This window comes from Misgurnus anguillicaudatus, chromosome 3, assembly GCF_027580225.2.
Source record: "Misgurnus anguillicaudatus chromosome 3, ASM2758022v2, whole genome shotgun sequence".
Taxonomy (NCBI): domain Eukaryota; kingdom Metazoa; phylum Chordata; class Actinopteri; order Cypriniformes; family Cobitidae; genus Misgurnus; species Misgurnus anguillicaudatus.
The window spans coordinates 10,556,259-10,580,256 of NC_073339.2; the positions used below are offsets into that span (position 1 = coordinate 10,556,259).

At 36.3% G+C, this 23,998-nt stretch overlaps 1 protein-coding gene across 1 annotated transcript in view; it reads right to left on the reverse strand.

The window, feature by feature from the left end:
• The window catches only part of sorcs3a (sortilin related VPS10 domain containing receptor 3a), a 314,187-nt gene that overhangs the window by 30,330 nt on the left and 259,859 nt on the right, over nt 1–23,998 (reverse strand). The window contains exons 11-18 of the mRNA XM_055204570.2: nt 21,187–21,289; nt 16,698–16,774; nt 16,506–16,597; nt 14,278–14,385; nt 14,071–14,188; nt 13,621–13,754; nt 3,634–3,747; nt 2,810–2,981 (exon numbers count right to left, since the gene is read on the reverse strand). Coding sequence (XP_055060545.1) covers nt 2,810–2,981; nt 3,634–3,747; nt 13,621–13,754; nt 14,071–14,188; nt 14,278–14,385; nt 16,506–16,597; nt 16,698–16,774; nt 21,187–21,289 — 918 coding nt within the window. The remainder of the gene's footprint in view (nt 1–2,809; nt 2,982–3,633; nt 3,748–13,620; nt 13,755–14,070; nt 14,189–14,277; nt 14,386–16,505; nt 16,598–16,697; nt 16,775–21,186; nt 21,290–23,998) is intronic.

Below are 23,998 nucleotides of genomic sequence, written 5' to 3' on the forward strand. Positions count from 1 at the left end.
TTGGCATAGCCAGACTTTTGAGTTAATCTGGTCCATTTTGCAGACGCAAAGTGACCAGTTGCAGTTATGTGATATTAAAGGTTGGGTTTATCTGAAATAAATTGTACCACATTTATAGACCGTCAAAGTCCAGAGTAAACATAGACTAGCGAGAAGCTGACACATTTCTGCATGTTTAGCGCAGTGTCAAAATACAGTACTGTGATAAGTTGTAGGTACTTCTGGCAAAGTGAAGTAAACAAACTTATCAAACAAACTTTGCCTTTCAAATTGCACTAATACTCCTTGGCACACTCTAGTTGGCACTGTAATAAAGATGTGTTGGTTACCTGGTTGCCTGAATTTTGAGTTCATTAAGCTTAAGTATAGTAGTTGACTAAAAAAAATGTTGTGTCAACTAACATTTTTAAGTTGAATCAACTCAAAATTGTATGGCAACCAGGAAACTTACCTTTTTTTACAGTGTGTAGCAGAAATTCAAGATGTCTACAAGTAGGGTTGTAAATCGGATAGTTCATTTAATTTTGATTCGATACAATATTAATTTTCTCCGCCAGCAATGCAATATTTGCCGATGCATCACGCAGTTTGATGCAATTACGATTTGATTAATTTATCGATATTTTTACATTACGTGCCTAGTTAAGCAGTTACATTTTTAATAACTCACGAATGCAACCAAAATAAAAAAACATGAACGTTTAACTAAACTCTTTGAAAATGGCACAATCTCTGTCCCAATTGAAAGATTTACAACAACAAACTAACAAAAAATAAATTTCTTTTAAAGCAACACTATGTAGTTTCCATGTAAAAATGACTTACAGCTCCCCCATGTGGTTGAAAAGCGCAACAGTGCCTGGTATCAGACACTCTTCGGCAGGCAGGGGGAGGGGCGGGGCTGTGTGCTCTACCCTCCACCGCCACTTTCAGAGTGTGCTTGTAGCAGCTAGGAGGCTGCTCAGGTTGCAGCAACAGTACAATTTGTGCAGTTAAAAGTTCACTATCACTGAAATAATTTTAGAGACATTATTTAAAGGTAAAAAACTACATTGTGTTGCTTCAAAGGGACACTCCACTTTTTTGAAAATATGCTAACTATTCAGCTCCTTAGAGTTAAACATTTGAATATTTACTGTTTTGGAATCTATTCGGCTGATCTCTGGGTCTGGCGCTGGCACTTTTGGCATGGCTTAGCATGATACATTGAATTTGATTAGACTATTAGCATCGCGCTTAAAAATAAGAGTTTCAATATTTTTCTTATTTAAAACTTGACCCCTCCGTAGTCACATCGTGCACCAAGACCGACAGAAAATTTCAAGCTGCGATTTTCTAGGAACATGGCTAGGAACTACACTCTCAGTCCGGCACAATAATCAAGGACCTTGCCGCCGCAACATGAATACATGAGGTGCAATGATATTACGCACTGCCCAAAAATAGTCCCCTGCTATTGAAAGTTACGAGGGGACTATTTTCATTCCCCCTTTTAAATAACAAAAATATTGAAACTCTTTGGTTATTTTTAGCGTGATGCTAGATGGTCTTGTCATATTCAGTGTATTATGCTAAGCTATGCTAAAAGTGGTACCGCCAGACCCGGAGATCAGCTGAATGGATTCCAAAACGATAAAAAACAAATGTTTAACTCTAGGGGAGCTGGAAAATGAGCATAATGAGCAAGTGGAGTGTCTATTTAAAAAAAAGAACAATGAATAATGATGGACAAAATGACACATAAAATCAAGCTTATGAAAGTATTTTGTGCCAAAATGTGCAATAGTGACAATCACTGAGGTAGATGTAGAAAAAATAAATTTAATTGAAAAATAAATTCATATAAAAAATAAAGGAACAGTATGTAGGATTGTGGCCAAAACTGGTACTGCAATCACACAACTGGTGGCCAATACACAACATGACAACATAAACATCAGTTGAGGGCTGCAACTCCACTTTTTAAATGACAATATCCTGGCCAGACCCCTGTTGTCAGTGATATAAGTATTTGAAATGAAAATTATTTCTTAATGTCTAGAGACATATCAGGGCCATTTTATGATAAATTGATATAAATTTCTTACATACTGTTCCTTTAGACCTAAACATTTGATTTGTCACACAACTTCAGATTTAACAGTCAAACAAGTGCTGCAGTGGTCTCTTTTGAGAGATTTTTCTAAAAAAAAAAAAAAAAAAAAAAAAACAGTAGAGAGGACATTGCGTTCTGCATGGACAATATCACATGCAGTGCTCCTCCCACGCTCGTGTTCTGTCTTTTTCGCTGTTTTTTCGCTGCTACAACCGCATTAATTTGGTGACAGCTAGCAGCTAGTCAAGGAATGAGGATGTGGAGTGTGTCAAAATAAAGATATCTCACATTTTATGTGTGACATCAATGCATAGCATCGTTGGAAATATAATCCATGTATCGATCCATATCAATGCATCGCTACACCCCTTTCTTCAAGATGCTATGAATTTAAACTGTCTCAATCGCGTCTTTCCTTATAATTTCACAAATGTTTTTATGAACCTATAATGCACCTTGAACCTTTTCACAGTGCTTTATATTACCTCCAGCTGAAAGGAATATTCATTTTAAAATGCCTATGTGCACATTTAGATGTCTTAGAGTTACCACATTAACCGAATCATTATTTCTCTATAATTTAGGTCTTGACTCGAAATGATAGCGTCTGGCCATGGTGCATGTTAAATTATCTGATCAATGATTTTGATAATTCCCCCATTAGCTGTATTAACATCAGCCTTTTGTTCATCTGATTATGGTGATGGATCTCACCTCCTCTAACCGCACCAGGAAAGTCACATTGCTGCCCAAGTTTGCTGTGAGTTTGTCATCACGGGTTGCCAGGACCAATCCTCGAGGTGGACGGTTGGGACACTGCTGCTTTCGGGCTGTATATAAGTCCTTCACACCTTTCGTGCAGTTATTTGCAACAACTTTACGATACCTGGATATACATGAAGATAAACACACCCAGCATGTATAGTTATATAAGAGGTGAGCCTGAAATAATTTGGGCTACTAAATTCATTCATCCAGAAACTTGGATATGACATGGTTTACCCACCCTGCTGGATTGATTTTTACAAAAAAATCATATTTGTGGATATTGCTTAAAACACGTGTGCCATCTTTAGTTAATTTGCAAATGAAAATCTATTCTGTGCCCTTTGTTCTTTGCAAGTTGGCACGTTTGCTCTGAATAGCAATGTTTGTAAATGCTGTTGGGTTTAAATGAAGTCTTTCAATTAAATACTGTTTTCTGTCTATCGAGGTCTCTTTGCATAGACTGCCTGTTTTGAAAGCTGTCGAACAGACAAACTTCAGACGGTACAAAAACACTCATTATCAATTCGGCTCGTGTCAGCTCAACACCAGAATGAGTTTAAATCATGGCTCACTTCATCATAAAATATCCGCTTTCCTTAAAAGTTAATCTGTTTAAATTGCCATACAAAACAAGTGATGCTCTTCATTTTATCTCAAAGGAAACCTGACTGTATTACGAAAAACATGTTTATGAGGCTAGAGTGTAAAATATGTTAGCTTTTATTTGTTTTCATTTTGAATCCATAACGCTGCCCGTGAATGTTTCTTACCCCGTGCTGTTGAGGTAGTTTTGACCTTGGCTGCAGCTTCGAGACACCGTGGAGGGGTTGAACCAAAACGCTGGCTGGCAGTTTCCATCACCTCTTTTCTCGAAACCGTAATCGCTATAAATTACAAACACAAAATATGTGACGTTTAGTAAACAAGGTTAAATGAGTGGTACGCAATTCCATATGGCAAAAAATATATTTCTCTGGTCAAAAATATATTTAAAATATATGCTAAATACATTTTGTAAAAAGTAAAGCTTAATTCACATTTAGAAAAAATTAACCTTCATATGAAGAGTTTCGTTGCAAAACGAGATAACCACCATTTTTTTTAATTGTTCAGATATCTTGTTTTTTGGTTGTGCATTCCAATTAATTTCAATGCAACTGCAGTTGGTTTGTTTTGATTTAAACCTTCATAACTTAAATAATACAGCTAAGTAGCACCATAAAACAAGATAATAACATGATAACATAATAATAAACATGTTTTGACAAAAATGTTAAAAAATGGATTTATCTCGTTTTGCAACGAACTCTTCATATAATAACATATAATTTAAATTATAAAACGGCCCATTCTGGTCCTTCACCCTGATTGGTTGAAACGCATTCTAAACCGTGATAAAAATACCCCGGTAACCCTAAGGTTCAGATTGCATTACATTTTAAAAAACGCTGACGGGAAAAGAGTTAAGAATGCTTCCAAGCATATTTAATCATCACTTTAACAGTTGCACGATATAAATGTTAATGTATAAATTAGATGAATGTTGATTTACGAAAAACACACCTCTTTAATCATATTTTCATTGTGTCTTTGCTGTGTCTGCTTCTTGGGAACTGCGCTCTGTTGCAGCCACACTTGATTCTGATGAACTACTTTGTTTGGCGGAAGAGTAATATTTGTACTATTATAATTACAACTTATTTGTGTTTTATTTTATGTAATCCTGCTATGCATATGAAGTAACCGTTTTATAAAAGCAATAAGCCCCGCGAAGCAGTGGTGTTACAGTGCATTTCCGCTTTGCGTCGTGGCGACAAACGCCCCTTAGCTGTTATAAAATGCACTGGTAACCCATTGCTTCTTGGGGCTTATTGCTGTAATGTATTTCAAGGGCAACAAATACATTTCTAATTTTACAACTCATAAAAAAAAATTCTTGGCCAAAATATAAATGTTTGTAAAGATTATGTATGAAATCTAAAAGTTAATTTTTGCAGTTGAAAATACACTTAATTTAACATTTTCAAACCCCTTTATGTATACAGGTTTGTAACATACAAAGTGTTTTTCCAAATTCCAATGCAACGTGAATAAAAATTATTTTATATTTCAAAATATACAAAAATATACTGGTGAAAAATACATTTTGTAAACATATTTCAAAATATATTTGTTGGCCTTTTTATTTTTAAATATATTTAAAATTATATTAAAAAAATATTTTTTTGCCATATGGGTTTACATCCCAAGTTTATATAAGAATATCAAGTTATGCTGCTAACCAAACAAAAGCAGACAAATTTTAATGTAAAGCATTTGTGAAACAGTTCAAACATAAACGGTAACACAGACGAGAATGCCATGTACACTCTTAGAACGGATGTGTTAAAAACAACAGATAAGTGTTGATTCTGGGACGACACACTAAATGCGTTGTCCCAGAATCCACACATGTTATTATTGAAACAACACATTTTGTGTTACTTTTAACCCAACTTGTGTTTTATTTTAACACAAAATGACACATAAAGTGTTAAAATTACACATAATGTGCAAGCTTAACACAAAAATATGTGTAAAAAATAAACACATCCTTTCTAAGAGTGTATGTAAAACACAAACAAAGTGACCCTAGACCAGTGGTTCTCAAACTTTTTCAGTGTGCGGCCCCCTTTGTGTACGGTGCATTCCTTCGCGGCCCCCCCAAAGAAAATTTATGACAAAATACAGTTCTAAAACTTCACATTTTAATTAAACAAAACATTAAATTATACAAAGTAGTGCTGCCTTATTTTTTAGGTTTAATTTCACAGAATTCAAGATAAAATAATGTATTTTATAAAAATGTCATAAAACTGGGCCCCCCCTGGGACCATCTCGCGGCCCCCCTGGGGGCCCCGGACCCCAGTTTGAGAACCACTGCCCTAGTCCACCAGTCATAAGTTGCATGGGTATTTGTAGCAATAGCCAAAAATACATTGGATAGGTCAAAATTATAATTTTTTTAATGCCAAAAATCATAAGGATATTAGGTAATGTTCCATGAAGATATTTGATAAATTTCCTACCGTGAATATATAAAAAATATTTATCATTAGTAATTATGTTGCTAAGGACTTTTTCTCAATATTCAGATTTTTTTGCACCCCGATTCCAGATTTTCAAAATAAAATTGTCCTAACTAAAACATACATCAATGGAAAAAATGGACCCTTATGACTTATTTTGTCACAAATTTGCTTTACATACAAACTATTTTCATGTGTTTCACAAATTAGACTCATGGTGAGCAGTGGTACATACTGTGATGTGAGTTTATATCTGGCTGGCAACATGTTTTGATTCGCCGCCCACATGATCTCCTGTCCAATTGTTATCTTTCAATGCCGTTCTTTTAAATTCTCCTATATATCCCTTTACTGATGCACAGCAACTTATCTTGTATTCAAGCACGTCCCCCTTTTATGCCCCGGAGACACTGAGACGTATTAATTCCCTCATGACAAACGTCTCTTCCATTCAGAGCTGTAAGCTGTGGCGTATATCCTCAACGTCTTACATTCCCTCTCCTCCAAGAGTACCCGAAACCCGCAGAAGTGAATGTCTGGTCGAATATCACCAGTGACTTTGATTTATCAATTAATTACTCGATCCACGACTGAAGCCAGCAGACCGCACGGTCCCTTATGGCACCTAGAAGCTTCTGTTTTCCAACAGACATTTAGGTTTTTAATTATGTGCCGTTCCAATCCATTTCTCAGATAAGACTCAAGCTTTATAGGACATTTGCGTTGAACATATCAGATTATTCACATGCTATAAAAAGCGAAAGTTGGATCTACTTAAACTAAAAAAAAAAAAAAAATCAGCTTTATTAACTTCATTTGGTTTGTAAATACAACTTTTATGCTTTACGGCTACTTTATTAGTGCTGTTGTTTCTTAACAACAGGTACAGGAATTAAAGGTACAGTATGGGTTTCTAGTGGTGAGATTGTGAATTGCAACCAACCTCAATTTCGAAACGCAATGATAAGCTACGGTAGCTGCCACAGGACAAACATGTCATCATTTGAGACAACGTAGCGATAAAACACGCTCTTTCTGTTTGTCCATTTAGGGCTACTGTAGAAACATGACGCCGTAAGGAGACCCGCATTGTATGTAGATAATAACGGCTCATTTTAAGGTAATATAAACAATACAGTTCATTATGTAAGGTCTTTATACACCACCGATAATATAGATATGTATATTATATTGCATTTATGTCAAGAGATCAACTTTGCACCTTTAATAATCACACAATGTCTTTGCAAAAAGTTTATGCCCCCAGTTATTTGTGATACTGACAGGTCCTATCTTTTGATAGTCTCCTTCTTGAATATATTTGCGAGACATATTTCTAAACCAATCAAAGTTAGATGAGCTTCACAGCTATTAGATCGACACATTTCATTTTACAGAGTAATTACAGCGCATATCAATGAGCCATCTTCTTTTGCATTTGTGAAAACAAATTAAAAAGCTAATAGAGAAAATGTATCAATAAAGTAAATCAGGACACTAAATGCAAAATTATGTAACACTGAGTCAGATTTAACTGGCCAATGAATAAATAAAACCAAACTATCATAGAGACTAATGCACTTGAATTACACCGCTGTACTTTAACCTGTCAGAAAGATGTAATCGAGAAAGAAAAACAAAAAATGTTTTGAGGCTTTGCTGTATGCCATCAATTTAAGATAAAAAGCGGATAAAATTTGCATGCAAATTAAATACGTTCAGTTGCTTGTTTGTCTCCGTATCATTGCAGATTTTGCTGGTAGAAATCACATAAAAAAGCAATTACGTAAAAGAAATGGCAATAACTTGTGCATAATCGTTCTGTAATTACCCTGCAACGAATTTTGTATAAATGTGCAAAATTATATAATTACTCACCTGGCAAAACTGATCCGAAACACATTCACACTTTAATGAAGGCATATGCAGGCTTTACAAATTTAGCATCAACTTGTAATTAAGACAACACTTGAAGGATGACACATTTATCAAAGCCTATTTGTGACCCATCTAAAGTTGTTTGTTTGTCTACATAAAAAATGTGGAATGAACATTATGTGAAAATATAGCCTTGATATCTATATAGAAACATTAAGCCCTGATGCTCATGTGAGAGATGCAGGTTCGAGTCCAGCCTACAACGCTTAATGATTTCCTTGCTTCTGCTTCAAAATCTTTTTTAGGGGCCTTAATATACAGCATCAAAATAGTTTGGATAGTCCACTTTAGACATTTTACTAATTATAAGTAACTTTGCAACTACTTTTCAACTACCAATCTTTACAATATTAGTAGACTGTCTACTAAATTTCTATTAACACTTTATTGTGATGGTCCTTTAACAGACATTCAACTGTCTATAAGTTTCTTTGCAGGTGCATGTCCAACTTATTCCACTAACCCTAACCTCTTCTCTTACCCTTATGCTGTGTTTACTCCAGCTGCGGTAGAGGTGCGACGCGCGAGTAATGTCAATGCTAAGTCAATGTGAAGACGCAATGACGCGTGTCTGGAGGTCTCGCGACACAAATGAGGCGTTTGGCGCAGCGCGGAAAACGCGATTCCGCCTCTTTCGCGCGTCTAGTTCCCGCAAATGGTGCGAATTGAACGTCTGGCGCGGTACGCGCGAATGGTGCTTTTGTGCATTTTGTATTTGACGCGAATTTGCGGCTGTCGCCCGATTTGAAAGATTTTATCTTTGCGGAATTTTTGCGCCGCGTTTACCAATCAGGAGCCTGCTTGCTGCTGTGGCTGCAGCCCCGCCCGGAGTCACTCATTCAACATGAAGGAACGCTTGATATTGTTATTTATTATTTTTATTGTTATTATTTCTATAAAGACAGGAATAAAAAGGACCTCGCTTGGAAGAGTGTCAGTGAGGACATTGGGCAACCTGGTAAGTTGAAATACACATTTCACTTTTGAGTCAAGTGACGTTTATCGACCCGCCCCGTTTATTTTCCCCCTATAGTAAGGTGACCAAATACAAACTGGTAACTCTCTCGATAAATGCACAATCATCATCAGCCATCTTGCAAACAGACAACCGCATAGCACTTGCCCCTCCCACAAGAAGAGAATTTAGTCTCTGACGCGCGTCAAATGCTTGCTTTTGCCACGCGTGTACTTCGCTCCAGATGCGCGAATGCATTCAAACTGTTTAAGCGGCAAACTAGGCGCGGTAGACGCAATGCAGTTGGTGTAAACGCAGCATTACTAATACTCTAATGACAGTTAGTTGACATACAGTATAGTTGCAAATGAATGAAAGTTAGTTAAAATGTAGTTTGTAGAATGTCTAAAGTGGACTATCAAAATAAAGTGATAATTTTCTCATAAATACATGCTCTAAACCATTGGTTCTCAAACTTTTTTGCCGTGCGTCCCACCTTGTGTACGGTGCCCCCCTCTTGTGCCCTTCGTGCCCCCCCAAAGAAAATGTATAACATAAAGCATTCTAAAACATAACATTTGAATAAAAAAATACATATTAAATTATGTAGTTGGTTAATAGCCTTTTTTTTCTGAGGTTTAATTACACAGAATGATAAATTCATGTATTTTATAAAATCTCCGGGGCCCCCCGGCACCATCTCCAGACCTCCCGATTGAAAACCACTGCTCTAAACTTAACAATGCGGCTCTGGCCAGAAGCATTCAACCAAAATCAAGATGGGTTGAGTTATGAGTCAGAGCTTTTATATGACTTCAAATGCTGCTATAAGAAAGAAGCTGGAGTTTAAGTTGGAGTAGTTAAGAAATTATTACTGTTGTGGCAAAGGTCTAAACATAAAGTCCTGCACGAATATTTGAGGATAGCCAAGTTAGAGAGGCGGCCCAATATATATTCCAGTTATGTAGTCTTTAGTTTTACACCCTTAGTTCAGACCCTTAATACGTCTTTTTAATGGGATTTTTAACTATGCTGTTATCTGGAATATGGGAGCATAAAATAACAGGAAAACTTATGTGACACAGCTGAAGTAATTTTTGTGATTTCCTTTTCCATATAAAATCATCCTAATGTAAAGAACATTCAGTGAAAATATAACCTTAATTTCTTTATTATTAACTGAGTAAAATCAATGAATGAAATCAAACTTTAATGCTCAGACAATCTTGTTCTCAAATGGAAGAAGATTAAACACTTGTCACTGTAAATGTGATCAGATGTGCTTTGAGGAGGCTTTTGCACCTCACTATATCTTGACTATAAAGATAAAGAATGACATCCAGAGACTGTGATTATTCTGTATCCTGGTCCTCGACAAGGCTACTACACCATCTACATTGACCTTAAAGAGAACATGTACTGCACTGTTACGGGAACATTGTTCCTATTCTGAGATTTTGAAAGCAGCTCCCAGGCCTCCGGTCAAGCATGGAGGCGGTACCGTTTCATAAGCACCTCTGAGCCCACCTAAACTGCAGACTGAATCAAAAGCAAGACAGCTGCTCTGCACAGAGAAAGTTAGACCACGCTGTACTATTTTAAGAGGCTTTGGTCTTTTAAAGTGACTACAGCTTGTTTCAGGTAATTGTCTTTTCAACGGAAGTTGAACCCATGATCTCAATTTTCCTAGAAGTTTGCTCTAACAAATGAGCTACAGGAAGCCACAGATACTAAACATGCATGTTTGCCATTTTTTTTGTCAACACAAGTAGGAGTACAACTGAATTGAACCAAATAAGTCTTCTTGTATGCAAATTTTTTGATCCAGCCCTAAATATGATTAGTCTACACCAGGGGTCTCAAACTCAAACTGGCTTGGGGCCATTTCTAAGACAGACATGTCATCGGGGGGCCGCAGAGCTATTTTAACGTTCAAAAAAGTACAATATTTCTGGAAATGTCATGTTTAATTATTTCATGTATAATAATACTTGAAAATATATAAGCAGTGGTTTTATCTTTTTAATATACATTATTTTATAAAAGTAAGTAAATCTTAACTAAGACCTATTATAACCTTGCACTAAACTAACACATTTAATTCCTGTATACATTTATAAAAAATAATAATACTGCTCTATGTGTAACTGAATAGTAGCCTAAGCTACATAATAATATATTATACTTCATTATATATCAGTATACATACTTTTACCTTCTTTCTCCTCATCTTTTCTCTTTTCTTAACCTGGGCACTTTGATGGCTCTTTTCTTATCTGTAGTTTAAAATGTGTTGCATTACATCTACCGCTCTGCCTTCCTATGCAGTGTCTCCATTAGAAGCTGTGACTTGTTGATGTGAACCCCACCGGAGCTCGATCTTCTTTGAGTAACAGCTGAGTATCCACCCGGAAGTTACAAATCTTCTCTAGACAAACACTACAAAGTCCCGACCAGATTAACTGATCGCATGGTGACAATGATATGATTGACGCGAGGTTCAGTTGAGGAATTAAAATCCGATCACGCATTCCGTTATCTTCGACATAACGGAGCGCGCGCGGTTCATGGCTGCGTAGCAACAGGTGAAGCGACCCACGACACGGAGCGCAACTTCCGCTCCCGAACACTTTGAAAAGAATTGCTTTGACTCGTTTTAACGCGTTGTTAGACGCGACATGTGAACGAACCCTTAAAAGTTCAAATCAAAAATCAAACGAATATAAAACGAAGTGAATAAAAATCTTTCTGCGGGCCAGATTATGTTATATTTTTGAAAGGTGACGCGGGCCGCAGAGAGGGGGAGGGCGGGCCGCAAATGGCCCGCGGGCCGGGAGTTTGAGACCACTGGTCTACACTGTAAAAAAAATCATTGTTGCACTTAAAGGTCATGTTCTTTCTGATCCCATTTTTAAACCCTAGTTAGTGTGTAATGTTGCTATAATAGCATAAATAATACCTGTAAAATGACAAAGGTCAAAGTTCACTGCCAGGCGATATATATAAAGAGTTTGATTCCAAAATGCGATAAACGCCATTAAAAAAAAAAAAAAAAAAAAAAAAACGAGTTACTGCCAAAATCAGGTCAGTATTTAAAAGTAAATTCTTAATTTTACACAAAATCCAATATCCGCCGTGTTATTCTGTCATCTTTTCTCTCTTTTTTCCTAAAACACAATAAACGCCACTCTTCCTTTTCTGCAGAATGCAATAAATCCGTTCAACAAATCACAGCGCACCATTCCACGCATTGTAAACAAACATTTTTACAATAAATCTTTGAAAATCAAATTATTGATTTGAATTTTTTTTTTTTGATAACATAAAGATGCTATGAAAGTTTGTAACAGAAAATAGTGGTTTTCATCTTGTCACTTTCATGGTATTGAAAACACATTTTTACCGATATTAGTCAAAATGGATTTATTGCGTTTTGGAACCAAACTCTCTTATATTTTCTTTAACAGAATTCAATTTTCAACACTGCAACAAAAGATTTTCAAGAAAAAAATTCTTAGTATTTTTATCTTGTTTTCAGTAAAAATATATTGATGAGAAAAACGACCCAAGAAAATAAGTCTAGTTTTTAGACCAAAAATAAGTGATTTTGTGCATAAAACAAGCAAAAAAAAAAAAAAAATCTGCCAATGGGGTAAGCAAAAAAAATCTTAACTTTTTTTTAAAACACTAAATTCAAGAAAAATTAGAGAAAAATTTGCTTACCCCTTTTTAGTTTTTTTCCGCTTGTTTTATGCACAAAATCACTTAAATTTGATATTTTTTTGGTCTAAAAACTAGACTTATTTTCTTGGATCATTTTGCCCATCAAGAAAAAGCATCTTAATTTAAGAATTTGTAGATATTTTTACTGAAAACAAGACACACATTCTAAGAATTATTTTTTTTGAAAATCATTTTCTGCAGTAAAAGCCTACAGCGAATGGCCGGTTTGGACTACAGCTCTCAACTTCCTGCTTTAATGACGTCACTAGAACAGTTTTTTGACTAAACTCCGCCCACAGGAATACGTCAGTCGCCAGCTAAGCTAACGGCAAGCTAAGCTGCTATCGAACCACAACACACTAAACAAACTACACAATCAGAACTCGATACGTATTTCTGAAGGAGGGACTTCATACACTGCAAAAAATTATTTTCAAGAAAAAAAATCTTAGTATTTTTGTCTTGTTTTCAGTAAAAATATCAAAAACTTCTTAAATTAAGATGCTTTTTCTTGATGAGCAAAATGACCCAAGAAAATAAGTCTAGTTTTTAGACCAAAAATATAAAATGTAAGTGATTTTGTGCATAAAACAAGCAAAAAAAAAAAAAATCTGCCAATGGAGTAAGCAAATTTTTCTTGAATTTTTCTTGAATTTAGTGTTTAAGAAAAATTGTCAAGATTTTTTTGTTTACCCCATTGGCAGATTTTTTTTGCTTGTTTTATGCACAAAATCCCTTAAATTTGATCTAAAAACTAGACTTATTTTCTTGGGTCGTTTTGCTAATCAAGATAAAGCATCTTAATTTAAGAATTTTTAGATATTTTTACTGAAAACAAGACAAAAAAACTTAGTAAGAAAGTCGTGTTTTGCATTGTAACTATATGTCTGGTCACAGCTACTCTGCATTTCTAACTTGTCATAGGGTTCTCGAAACATTGTAATGGCCAAAGATGTCTGTCAAGCACATGTTTACATTAAAAATGCATGCTGTGATGAAGCACAGGGCACGTCATCTGAGACCTTCAGCTCCAGTACAGTATGCAGGGCCAGTTAGGGCTCCTGTTGACTCACCACTCAAAGTCATGCGCTCTGCAGATGCAGGGTTCAGCAGACAAGATCCTGGAGTTGTCCCATCCCACCATACAGTAGTTGCCTGGGCGACGTTTCATGTAGATCTGCTTCTGACCCATAATGCACGGCTCTCCCTAAGAATATAACATAAAGGCTAGTTATAGACCAGTTCAAATGATGTAAACAACACTGGTCCAGAAACACTTCCTGTTACAGTTTGTGACAGTTATTTTTTTATTTCACGTATATTATTATCTTTAAGATGTTTGTTTAACTTCAGTTAATTCAGGTTTATATGTTCTGTTGGTTTATTTTATCCCAACGTTTATCTAGAGTTAAAAAACGGAAAACGGAAGTGCTTCTGGACCAGTGTTGTTTACATCTTTTGAAATGGTCTATACAACGGCTAAGAGCCAAAGTTCTGTACTCTTTCACGTCTACCTGGTTTACCTGGTTATGCAGGTGCCAAGTTTGGTAGTCGCCCTCCGTGCACCTTCTGGTAAACACAGGCTTGTAGTCAATTTTAATAAGCTGCCATTCAGAGCGATGGCTGAAATGCCCGAAAAACCTTTCAATGAAAAAAATGAGATCAGGGACTTTGTGCCAAGGTCTGTCAGGTGGTAAAAAATAAATCATGACCATTCACGCAAAACTTACGTCATGATCTGGTTTTCTGCACCTGCCTCCACCAGAACTCCATCCACAAAGAGCGGCATGGCTGAGAAACTGTGACGTGTCCACTGGCGACCTTCATCGAAGCTGATCCTGCAGATTATAGTGGATGCCAGTGACAAAACACAAGATTACAATCCTATTTCCTATTAAGCAAAAAAAATTATAATAATGAAAATAATGTCATTAATGACTCACCCTCATGTCGTTCCAAACTAGTAAGACCTCCGTTCATCTTCACAACACAGTTTAAGATGTTTTATATTTAGTCTGAGAGCTTGTTGACCCTTCCTTGAAAATCTACGTACGGTATACTGTCCGTGTCCAGAAAGGTAATAAAAACATCATCAAAGTAGTCCATGTGACATCAGTGGGTCAGTTAGAATGTGTTGAAGCATCGAAAATACATTTTGGTCCAAAAATAACCAAAATTACGACTTTATTCAGCATTATCTTCTCTTCTGCGTCTGTTGTGAAGCGCGTGTGCAAGATTAAAGTCACGTGACTGCAGTAGTGACGCGGCTGACGTGTTATCTGGTGCGCCCCAGCTGTTTTTTTTTTTGTTTGGTTTTTTTTGCGCCCGAGCTTTGTTTACAGTCTGAGTGAGATGCACAGAGTAAGTTTGAAAAAAAACTTTCCAAACATGTCTGAGGATAACACGACATCCACGTCACTTCAGTCACGTGACTTTAGTCTCACGCATACACTTCACAACAGACGCAGAAGAGAAGACAATGCTGAATAAAGTCGTGATTTTGTTATTTTTGGACCAAAATGTATTTTCGATGCTTCAACACATTCTAACTGACCCACTGATGTCACATGGACTACTTTGATGATGTTTTTATTACCTTTCTGGACATGGACAGTATACCGTACGTAGATTTTCAATGAAGGGTCAACAATCTCTCCGACTAAATATAAAATATCTTAAACTGTGTTGTGAAGATGAACGGAGGTCTTACGAGATTGGAACGACATGAGGATGAGTCATTAATGACATTATTTTCATTTTTGGGTGAACTATCCCTTTAAGGGTATTATTCATTTTTACACCCAACTGGACACCACAGGGTCCTGACCCTATAGTTTACCCCCCCAAACAAATATATATTCTGTCATAATTTACTCACCCTCATGTTGTTTTAAACCTGTACGAGTTTCTTAATTCTGATGGAAATGAAAGAAGATATTTTGATAATTGATGGTAAGCACACAGTTGATGGTACCCACTGACTTCCATCGTATTTGTTTTTCCTACTATGGAAGTCAATGGTTACAATTAGCTGTGTGCTTACCATCATTTATCAGAATATCTTCGAAAATCATACAGGTTTAAAACAACATGTGGATGAGAAAATAATGACAGAATTTTCATTTTGGGGTAAACTATCCCTTTAACTCCACTTAAAGTGTTTGGCATATGCTGGAGAAGACTTTACAAACAGGTTTGACTTTATTATAGTCAATAAAGTGCAGTCTCTGCCTCTACATAACATACTTTTTTTAAAGGCAGAAAGAAACCGAACAAGAAATATAAAGGTTTTATGTGCAGAAAGTACGAGTTGAGAACTTAAATGCTGAAAGCCTGATGGTGATATCTTCTGACAGCTTATCAACATCATTTCGCAGGTGCAAACAGCAGCTGAGCTGGTGCGACAAGGTTGAAACAACACAGCGATGCTGCATTCGAAACCTGCAGTCCGCTAAAAGCAACAGTCGAAGAGCGCTGACACAAATCCATTAGCCGAACGCGCGGTCAGGCTGGAATCTGAAGTCACACTCGCGAAAAAAGACACGGCTGCCCTCCGCGGTTGCGACTCTGCTTGCCGTCTCGCTTGAGTTGTTTAAGAGAACTAAAAATGAAGGCGCCACACTTCAACGGTCCTAAAACTAAAGCCAAACGCTCCGAGTGATAAGAGTGAAAAGATTTAAGACTCGGGGGGATTAAGCTTCACTGAAGCAAAACTGGGGAGGGCCAATTTAAAGAAGGAACCAATGTGTGAACTCGTGGGGATAAGTGGGAAGCTTTAATATACAGAACACTTCCCATGGCACACGGCGTGCAAACTGATTTCAATCTGGTACTGTATTTGGAGGCTTTCATGTCCTGCCATTTTATCGTGTTGGGAGTATGTTTGAGTAACACCAACTTATTGATTTTGATGCCCCTGAATATGAATTTTACCGAATTCATGCTTGTTGCCGCTTACCAAAGATGTCTGGTGGGAATGGTGGGCTGCTTCACTGCAACCAAAGCCCCACCTCGGTCCAAAAACCATACGTTGTGCTCCTCCTCAAAAATCTGCACAATGAAGAAAACATATAAAAATACAGTATAATACAGCTATAGCTTTAACCCCTTCATCACTGACAGACAACAATCACCAAGGGTGAGAACATACCTGTCTCCAGGTATTGCCAGCATCTGATGAAATGTACATTGCAACATTATTATACGACAGTTCGGAGCCAATATTTCCTGAAAAATAAATGAACAATTGGAAATGCACACATTCACAAATAATAAACCATCCCAATGAAAGAAAATGATCTACAGGTATCTTTAATATCTTAATAGTTTTTCCACAAGGAAAAAAGAGGAACAAATTGAGATTTTATCATGTTAAAGGCGGGGTGCATGATTTTTGAAAAACACTTTGGGACTCAGGCCGAGTACCAAAACACATTTGTAGCCAATCAGCAGTAAGGGGCGTGTCTACAAACTGACTTGCTTGTTTAGGTGATTTTAAATGTCAACATTGGCTTTCAGAGATCATGCACCCGGCCTTTAAGATTTTTCATCATCCTCCTGACATCACATCAGTTATTGCAAAATATTTTAATATATTTTACTGTATTGTACTGAATACATTCACCTATAGATGGTTTCATCGGACGCATGTGCTCTTGAACAAATACCTCGTGGAAAATAATAATATTTTGGTTTTCCAGGTAATCTACGTGTTGTTTATTTTGCTTGTTATATAAATAAAATACATTAAAGGGGCCATGGCACAAGACTTTTTAAAGATGTCAAATAAATCTTTGGTGTCTCCAGAGTACATATGTGAAGTTTTAGCTCAAAATACCATATCAATAATTTATTATAGCATTTTAAAATTGCCACTTTGTAGGTGTGTGCAAAAATGTGCAGTTTTGGGTGTGTCCTTTAAAATGCAAATGAGCTGATGAAATTCAAACACTAATCACAATGATGGTGGTTTGTTGCAATTAAAACTCAATTGTGCTTTTCTCTGCACTAAATGGCCGTGCTGTGGTTGGATAGTGCAGATTAAGGGGTGGTATTATTATAATAAGAGCTCCTTATGACATCATAAGGAGAGCCAAATTTCAACGACCTATTTTTTCATGTGCTTGTAAAGAATGGTTTACCAAAACTAAGTTACTGGGTTGATCTTTTTCACATTTTCTAGGTTGATAGAAGCATTGGGGACCCAATCATAGCACTTAAACGTGGAAAAAGTCAGATTTTCATGCCATGGCTCCTTTAAAAGGACTTTTTTGTTATTTATTCTAAGCGAAGTTTACCGGAAGTTACGTGTTGACCACGAAAGCCGCTTGTTTATGTTGTTACTGCTGAAACCGTCTTTAGCTGTACACTTACATTGTCAATAATCTCATGTTTCTATTTTTATTTCTCATAAGGAATTTTATTAAAAACGTCTGAAACAAAAATTGAACATAACTTCCAGTTTTACAAGTCTCCAGAGCTACAGTATTTTCCCAATAAAATATTCCTCTTCGATTTACTTTAAACCACTCAGGTGCGAAATCTGAGGGACTTGTATTTTTGTGCTGTGATTTTCTCCATCAGGGCATATCCGCAAACGTACTGATACCCTCATATGTTCTCCTCTGTTTTTTTCACGCCTACACGCACCAGCTCACCCACGCGCATCGCGCCTAGAGTAAAACTCGCCTGCGGCGTCCTCCGCTCTGTGTCTCTGCCCTGTTCGATGTCTGTGAGAATGAACTGTGGGGTGAAGTCATTGTATGTCTTTCAGTTGCCTGTGAGAAATTAGTTTATTTCCTTTAAACGACAACTTTAACAGCAGGACCTCCAGGGATATAAAAAGAGAGGACAGTTTGTGCTCGGGAGAATTGTCATGTATTTAGAATGAAAAGATATTTTGAAACCTGACTGCACTAGATGGTATTAACAAAGACTATAGATATAACAAGATGGCATGTACTATTTCTACAGTAGCCTATGAATGACAGAACATGCAATGCATGCACCTTTAAAGGAAAACACTACAGTTTTTCAATATTTTACTATGTTCTTACCTCAACTTAGACAAATAAATACATCCCTATCTTTATTCATTGCGTGCACTTAATCTTTGTACAGCGCGTTGTGAATGTGCTAGTATTTAGCCCAGCCCCATTCACTCATCAGGATCCAAACAGGGATAAATCCAGAAGCCAACAAACACTTTAAAGCGAATACAAATGAAAACTATATTGTATGGCGGAAGAGCACTTAGTTTGGAGCACTTCGACCTTGGGCACAGTAATATCGTCGGAAGATAGAGCGAGAGGGGGAGTAGTCAGGATGGTGTTACTGCGCGCTGAGGTCAAAGTTTTGCAAACTAAGTGCTCCTCCGCCATACAATATAGTTCTCATTTATTATCCGTTTAAAAAATCACCACGTTTTATTTTGTGCCACCATATTTACTCGTGCAACTACTCGTGTAACAGTCTTTAAATAGGGAAAACATGGAAGTGTTTGGTGGCTTCTAAATTCATCCCTTTGAATCCTAAAAATGAATGGGGCTAAGCTAAATGCTAACACATTCACAACGCGCTGTACAAAGATTAAGTGCACGCATTGAATAAAGATATGTATGTATTAATTAGTTCACATTGAGGTAAGAACATAGTAAAATATTGAAAAACTGTGGTATTTTCCTTTAAAGCTGCAATTCGTAACTTTTGCCTTTCTACCGCCATTGCTGTTTGAAACACTGTAGGTTACTTAAGCCAGGTTCACAGCACACAATTTTTGGCTGTACTAGATTTGAAACATTTGTGACGGTTTCTGTGACCGTTGCAATTATTTTCTGCCAGTGTCCGAAATTTATCATGAACCTACAATCTACTGTGTAGCCAATGAAAACGCAACATGAAATGGCGTATTGACCAACGCGACGTGTTGCTAAAAGTTAAATACGTTCAATTGTGTAAACTCTATGTGAGAACACTAACATTGCAAAAGTCATGATGAATATTCAGTATTATTGTAAATACAGGCCAGGCTTACATTTACGTAAACTACTAACTTGCTTTGTCACCTACAAACAGTAGGTGTCATCATCATACAAGCAGTCTACATACATGTCCTACCTAAAGGGAGATCGCACACCGGCCGCGCAGCTCAGCGCCGCACCGTTCTAAAAAAAACAACGAACACATTGTTTTCTATGAGTATACGCACACTGGCGCCGCCAGGTGGCGCCTGTCCGCGCCGCCCAGCTGTGACTCAGGAAGTTGCTCAAATCCCTGTTGCGCCACTCACATAGTTTAACATTAAATAACATCATATTTGTCCCAAATCATTAACGATTAACATTGGCTGCTAACGTATATTTTGCATTTTGAGGTAGATGCTATTTGACGAAGCTTGCGCTATTTAACACAGTCACCGCCAGTCACCGATTTATCTTGTCAATTATGAGTTAATATTTAACTAATAAACATGCCTTTCTGGACGAATTTCAAAGTGAAAGTGTAATACCGCTTTTATCCACTAGATGGCGCCAAACCGCCAATTTATCAAAAACGGAAGTTAAAAAGATTTTAATCATTTTGAACTGCCTTTATGTTTGATAGTCATTCTGAGTCTGATCTCTAACATAAATTCCTTTACAAAAACGCATTTTTAAGCTTTTTGCTCAAAATGTTGTATTTTTGAAGAGAAATATATCTATATTTCAGTGGTCAAATTAAGTGGAAAAAGTAAATATATAATGAAACGTTTTTTCCCCATTTTGTTTGTTTGATTGTTTGTTTGTTGTTTGTTTGAAAGCAGAGGGTGTGTTCTTTAATTTGATGTAATTTGTATGTTTATATATTTATAGAAGATAATTTTTCCTGCAAGGAATTTTGTGAAACTTTTGTTAAAATCACAAAAATGCAGGTGGGCAACTTTTCTCAAAAAGGCTGGCGGTGAATGAGTTAATGTGCACTTCCGGTTTACAATACCTCCGAGTTGTCCTACACGCGATTCGACGCGGCACGGCGCTGAGCTGCGCGGCCGGTGTGCGATCCCCTTAAGTTTATTAGATACATGTCAAATTTTGTGATCTATCATGAATAAGATGAAATCGAACAGTTTGTAGCAGGCTTTACGTGTGTTAAAGTCGAATTTTCCATCAAATCATACCTGACAGCTCAACTTATAAATAATTACTAAAAGCTTATTGTTGTAATAAGTAGATGGTATAAGTAGACAGTTCTAAAGATTGTTTTGTAGTTTTAAATATTTTTTTTGCTTAGTAACAAGCAAATAAAGATTTAGGAAACACTTTTTGGTACAGTTGATGTAATGTTTAGATGTTGGTCAGAAATGTTTTTTTTTTTGTTTGTTTTTGAGACATTAGAAAGCAATTTTAATAATATTAAGCTTTCCAAGTATAGGCATTTGGCAAAATAGCTGCCCAGAGGGTCTGCAAATATGGCTGCTGAGTGATGAGACTTCCATTTAAAAGGACTTTGGTATTACATGACAAATACTCAATGATGGACCGCAACCTTAGGTGATATGGGAAGTGATATGCCTGACATAACAGGAAACGTTTAGGCAGATTACAAACACCCAACACCATCCGAACACATTCACTGTCATTAAAAAGACGTCAAAGGTTTACCTGTCGCCACTATGACTCCTGGTGCAGAGCTCTTAGTGGATATGGAGCCGGAGAGGTACGGGTTTTCTGACATCTGCAGTTGTAGATGCAGCGAACAAAAGGGCTGAGTGGAAAGAAAGTGACACATCCTCCATTAGCCACAACAAAGCTATTATGTAGCTGTCAATCAAAACAAGGCGACGTGATCCCGCAGGTCTAAGACAATAAGCGTGCGAGTGGCGCAGTATTTGCAAGAACACAGTTGACTTAATGCTCGGCCTTGCATAATTTATAATGAAGAAACAATTCTCATAATTTAATGTCATGACGGGGGAGTAATAAGGATGGCGTTAGTGATCTATGGCGAAACGGATACTGTAAATCTGGGTGGAGAAGATCAGCGTGTAAACAAAACACAACGCAGGTAAATCAAGGTGATGGCTTTCCATAAATCATAGGAAAAACTCAGCCAATCGTGTTTACAGGATGATAGAAAACAACACTGTGTGAGGCTACGCTCAGTTATGAATGCAACACAATTTAGGAAATGACTGTCAAGGGACTAATGCAGCGTTCGGTTTAAAGTCAAAATGGGATTTTCCTACTGTCCTTTATGAGACTCACTGTAGACCATAAATGTGTTCCAGTCACGCATACAGAAACAAAATGGCAATATTACTGTCAGCCTTGTGGTTGTTTGATTTAAAAAAAAAATAGAATTAAACAATATGTAGATGAAACATGGGTCAGAGACAAAAACGGTTGGGCAAGATGAGAAATTAAAAAATCTTTTTAAAAAACTTGTTTTAAAAGCACTCATCAGGTTTAATTCAATGCACATAGTGTATTTATGTTAATTTAATACAATAAAAAATACATTTGCATTTTTATGAAAGTTAAGACTAAATGGACCTGAATATGTCAATGGTTTAACCGCCAGTTGCGCCAAAGAATGAGAAGTATTAAATATTTTATCCACCTTGATGGCATGTAAGCGTAATCATCAAAATAAAAAAAATACTTTAAAATATAATTTTATTAGTTATTATTAAATACTATTATTATTATATTGTTATATATTATTATTATTGTTATTATTTACATTAAAAAAATTAATCTAGATTAATCGCATGATTTCATGAGTTAACTGCGATTAATCGCAAATTAATCGCACATTTTTATCCATTCTAAATTTACCCTAATTTAACACTTTTCAGGTTTTTAATATTCTAATCATATATACATATATAGAAGCAAATTTAAAAAAAATAGTTGTTCATATTTTGACATTCTCTATTACAACATAGAACAATGCATGATTTGTTGAAATATAACAAAATATGACAGAACTACATGTGTTTGAAGTTGAAAGAGTCAAATTACCACAAAAATTTCCACATCCATACATTATATTACCACATCAATACCTTAAAATCACTGGTAAAACTAATAGATTTAGCACACACAAAGCAAAAACATCATCAATGTATGTTCAACTTTTTTTCCTTTTGTTTGATTGACATTGAGACAGACTGCTTAAAATCTAAGTGATCTAATATAATGTTACACATCAGATAGTTTTACCCAACAGTTAACCAAACATTTACTTAAGACATAACAGATTATAGATCCTACCTGCGTGAATTCTTATCAAAACAGATATTTGTAAAACTGTAATTTAGATGTCTATATATCCGGGTCGCGCACTCGCGCGTCTGTGTGCACGCGCTTCAGATATCACTCAGCGTGAGGGGATCGCTTTTCGTCTTGTCGCTCTTAATAACTCTTTAACATTAATCAGGTACCGAACTTTATCTCTCTTAATGACTCTTTTAACATCAAGCAAGTCCTGCAGTCTATTTTCTAAGTCATGCATAAAAGCGAAACCAAAATGAATTGAGACGCATCTTTGTATTAGATTAAGCATTAGGAGGACGGTAACGTTACACCTCTCAGACGTATAAATAAAGATTATATCAGATGTCCAACGAGCATTTAGAGCATTGGATTTGGTAAACAATTTGCTTAATGTTCTTATTTCTATGAAAACCTTTTACTCATTTAGAGAGAGTCACATTTGTCTGCGTCTCTGTTCATTCAACTATGGGCTGGACCAAGGGTCAAACAGAAATTGCGCGTTGCGTTAATCTCCGTTAATAAAATTAGTGGCGTTAAAATGAATTTGCGTTAACGCGTTATTAACGCGTTAATTTTGACAGCCCTACTAAATATACATTTTAATGCGTTTTTTAATATTTGCATCCTGACCGAGCCCCTAAGGTGACATTGGAGTAAAAAAAATCAAAAGTTTAGTTTCATGTGCTCACGTGAAACTTTCATTTGCTCACGCGAAACCTTCATGTGCAGAATTTGTTTTACATTTTAGTTTCGATAGTTTCAGGTGCGCACGCGATAGTTTCACACATGCACGTAAAAACTAAATTTTATATATTTTTGCTCCATGTCCCCTTAGGGGCTCCGTAGAAAACAACTCTGTTTTCTAAATAATCTTTGACAAATGATGTAAAAATGTATGTAAAAAATCATTTTACACTAAACTAGATGATTATATTTTATTCCACATTTTTTATGAATATATTTATATTTTCATTAAAAAAAACTAGTTACACCAATTGACACATACCGGTTACACCAGATTGACATTTTTGCAATTATCCCTCAAATATTCTTTCAAAATGAAAAAAACCCAGAAATTTTAGACTTAGTGTTCAAAAATGAGAATGCAAGTAATCTGCAAATTTATTTAGAAATTTTAACCCTTTTACATTTAATTGAACCATACGGACACAAAATAATTAACATCACGTCATTG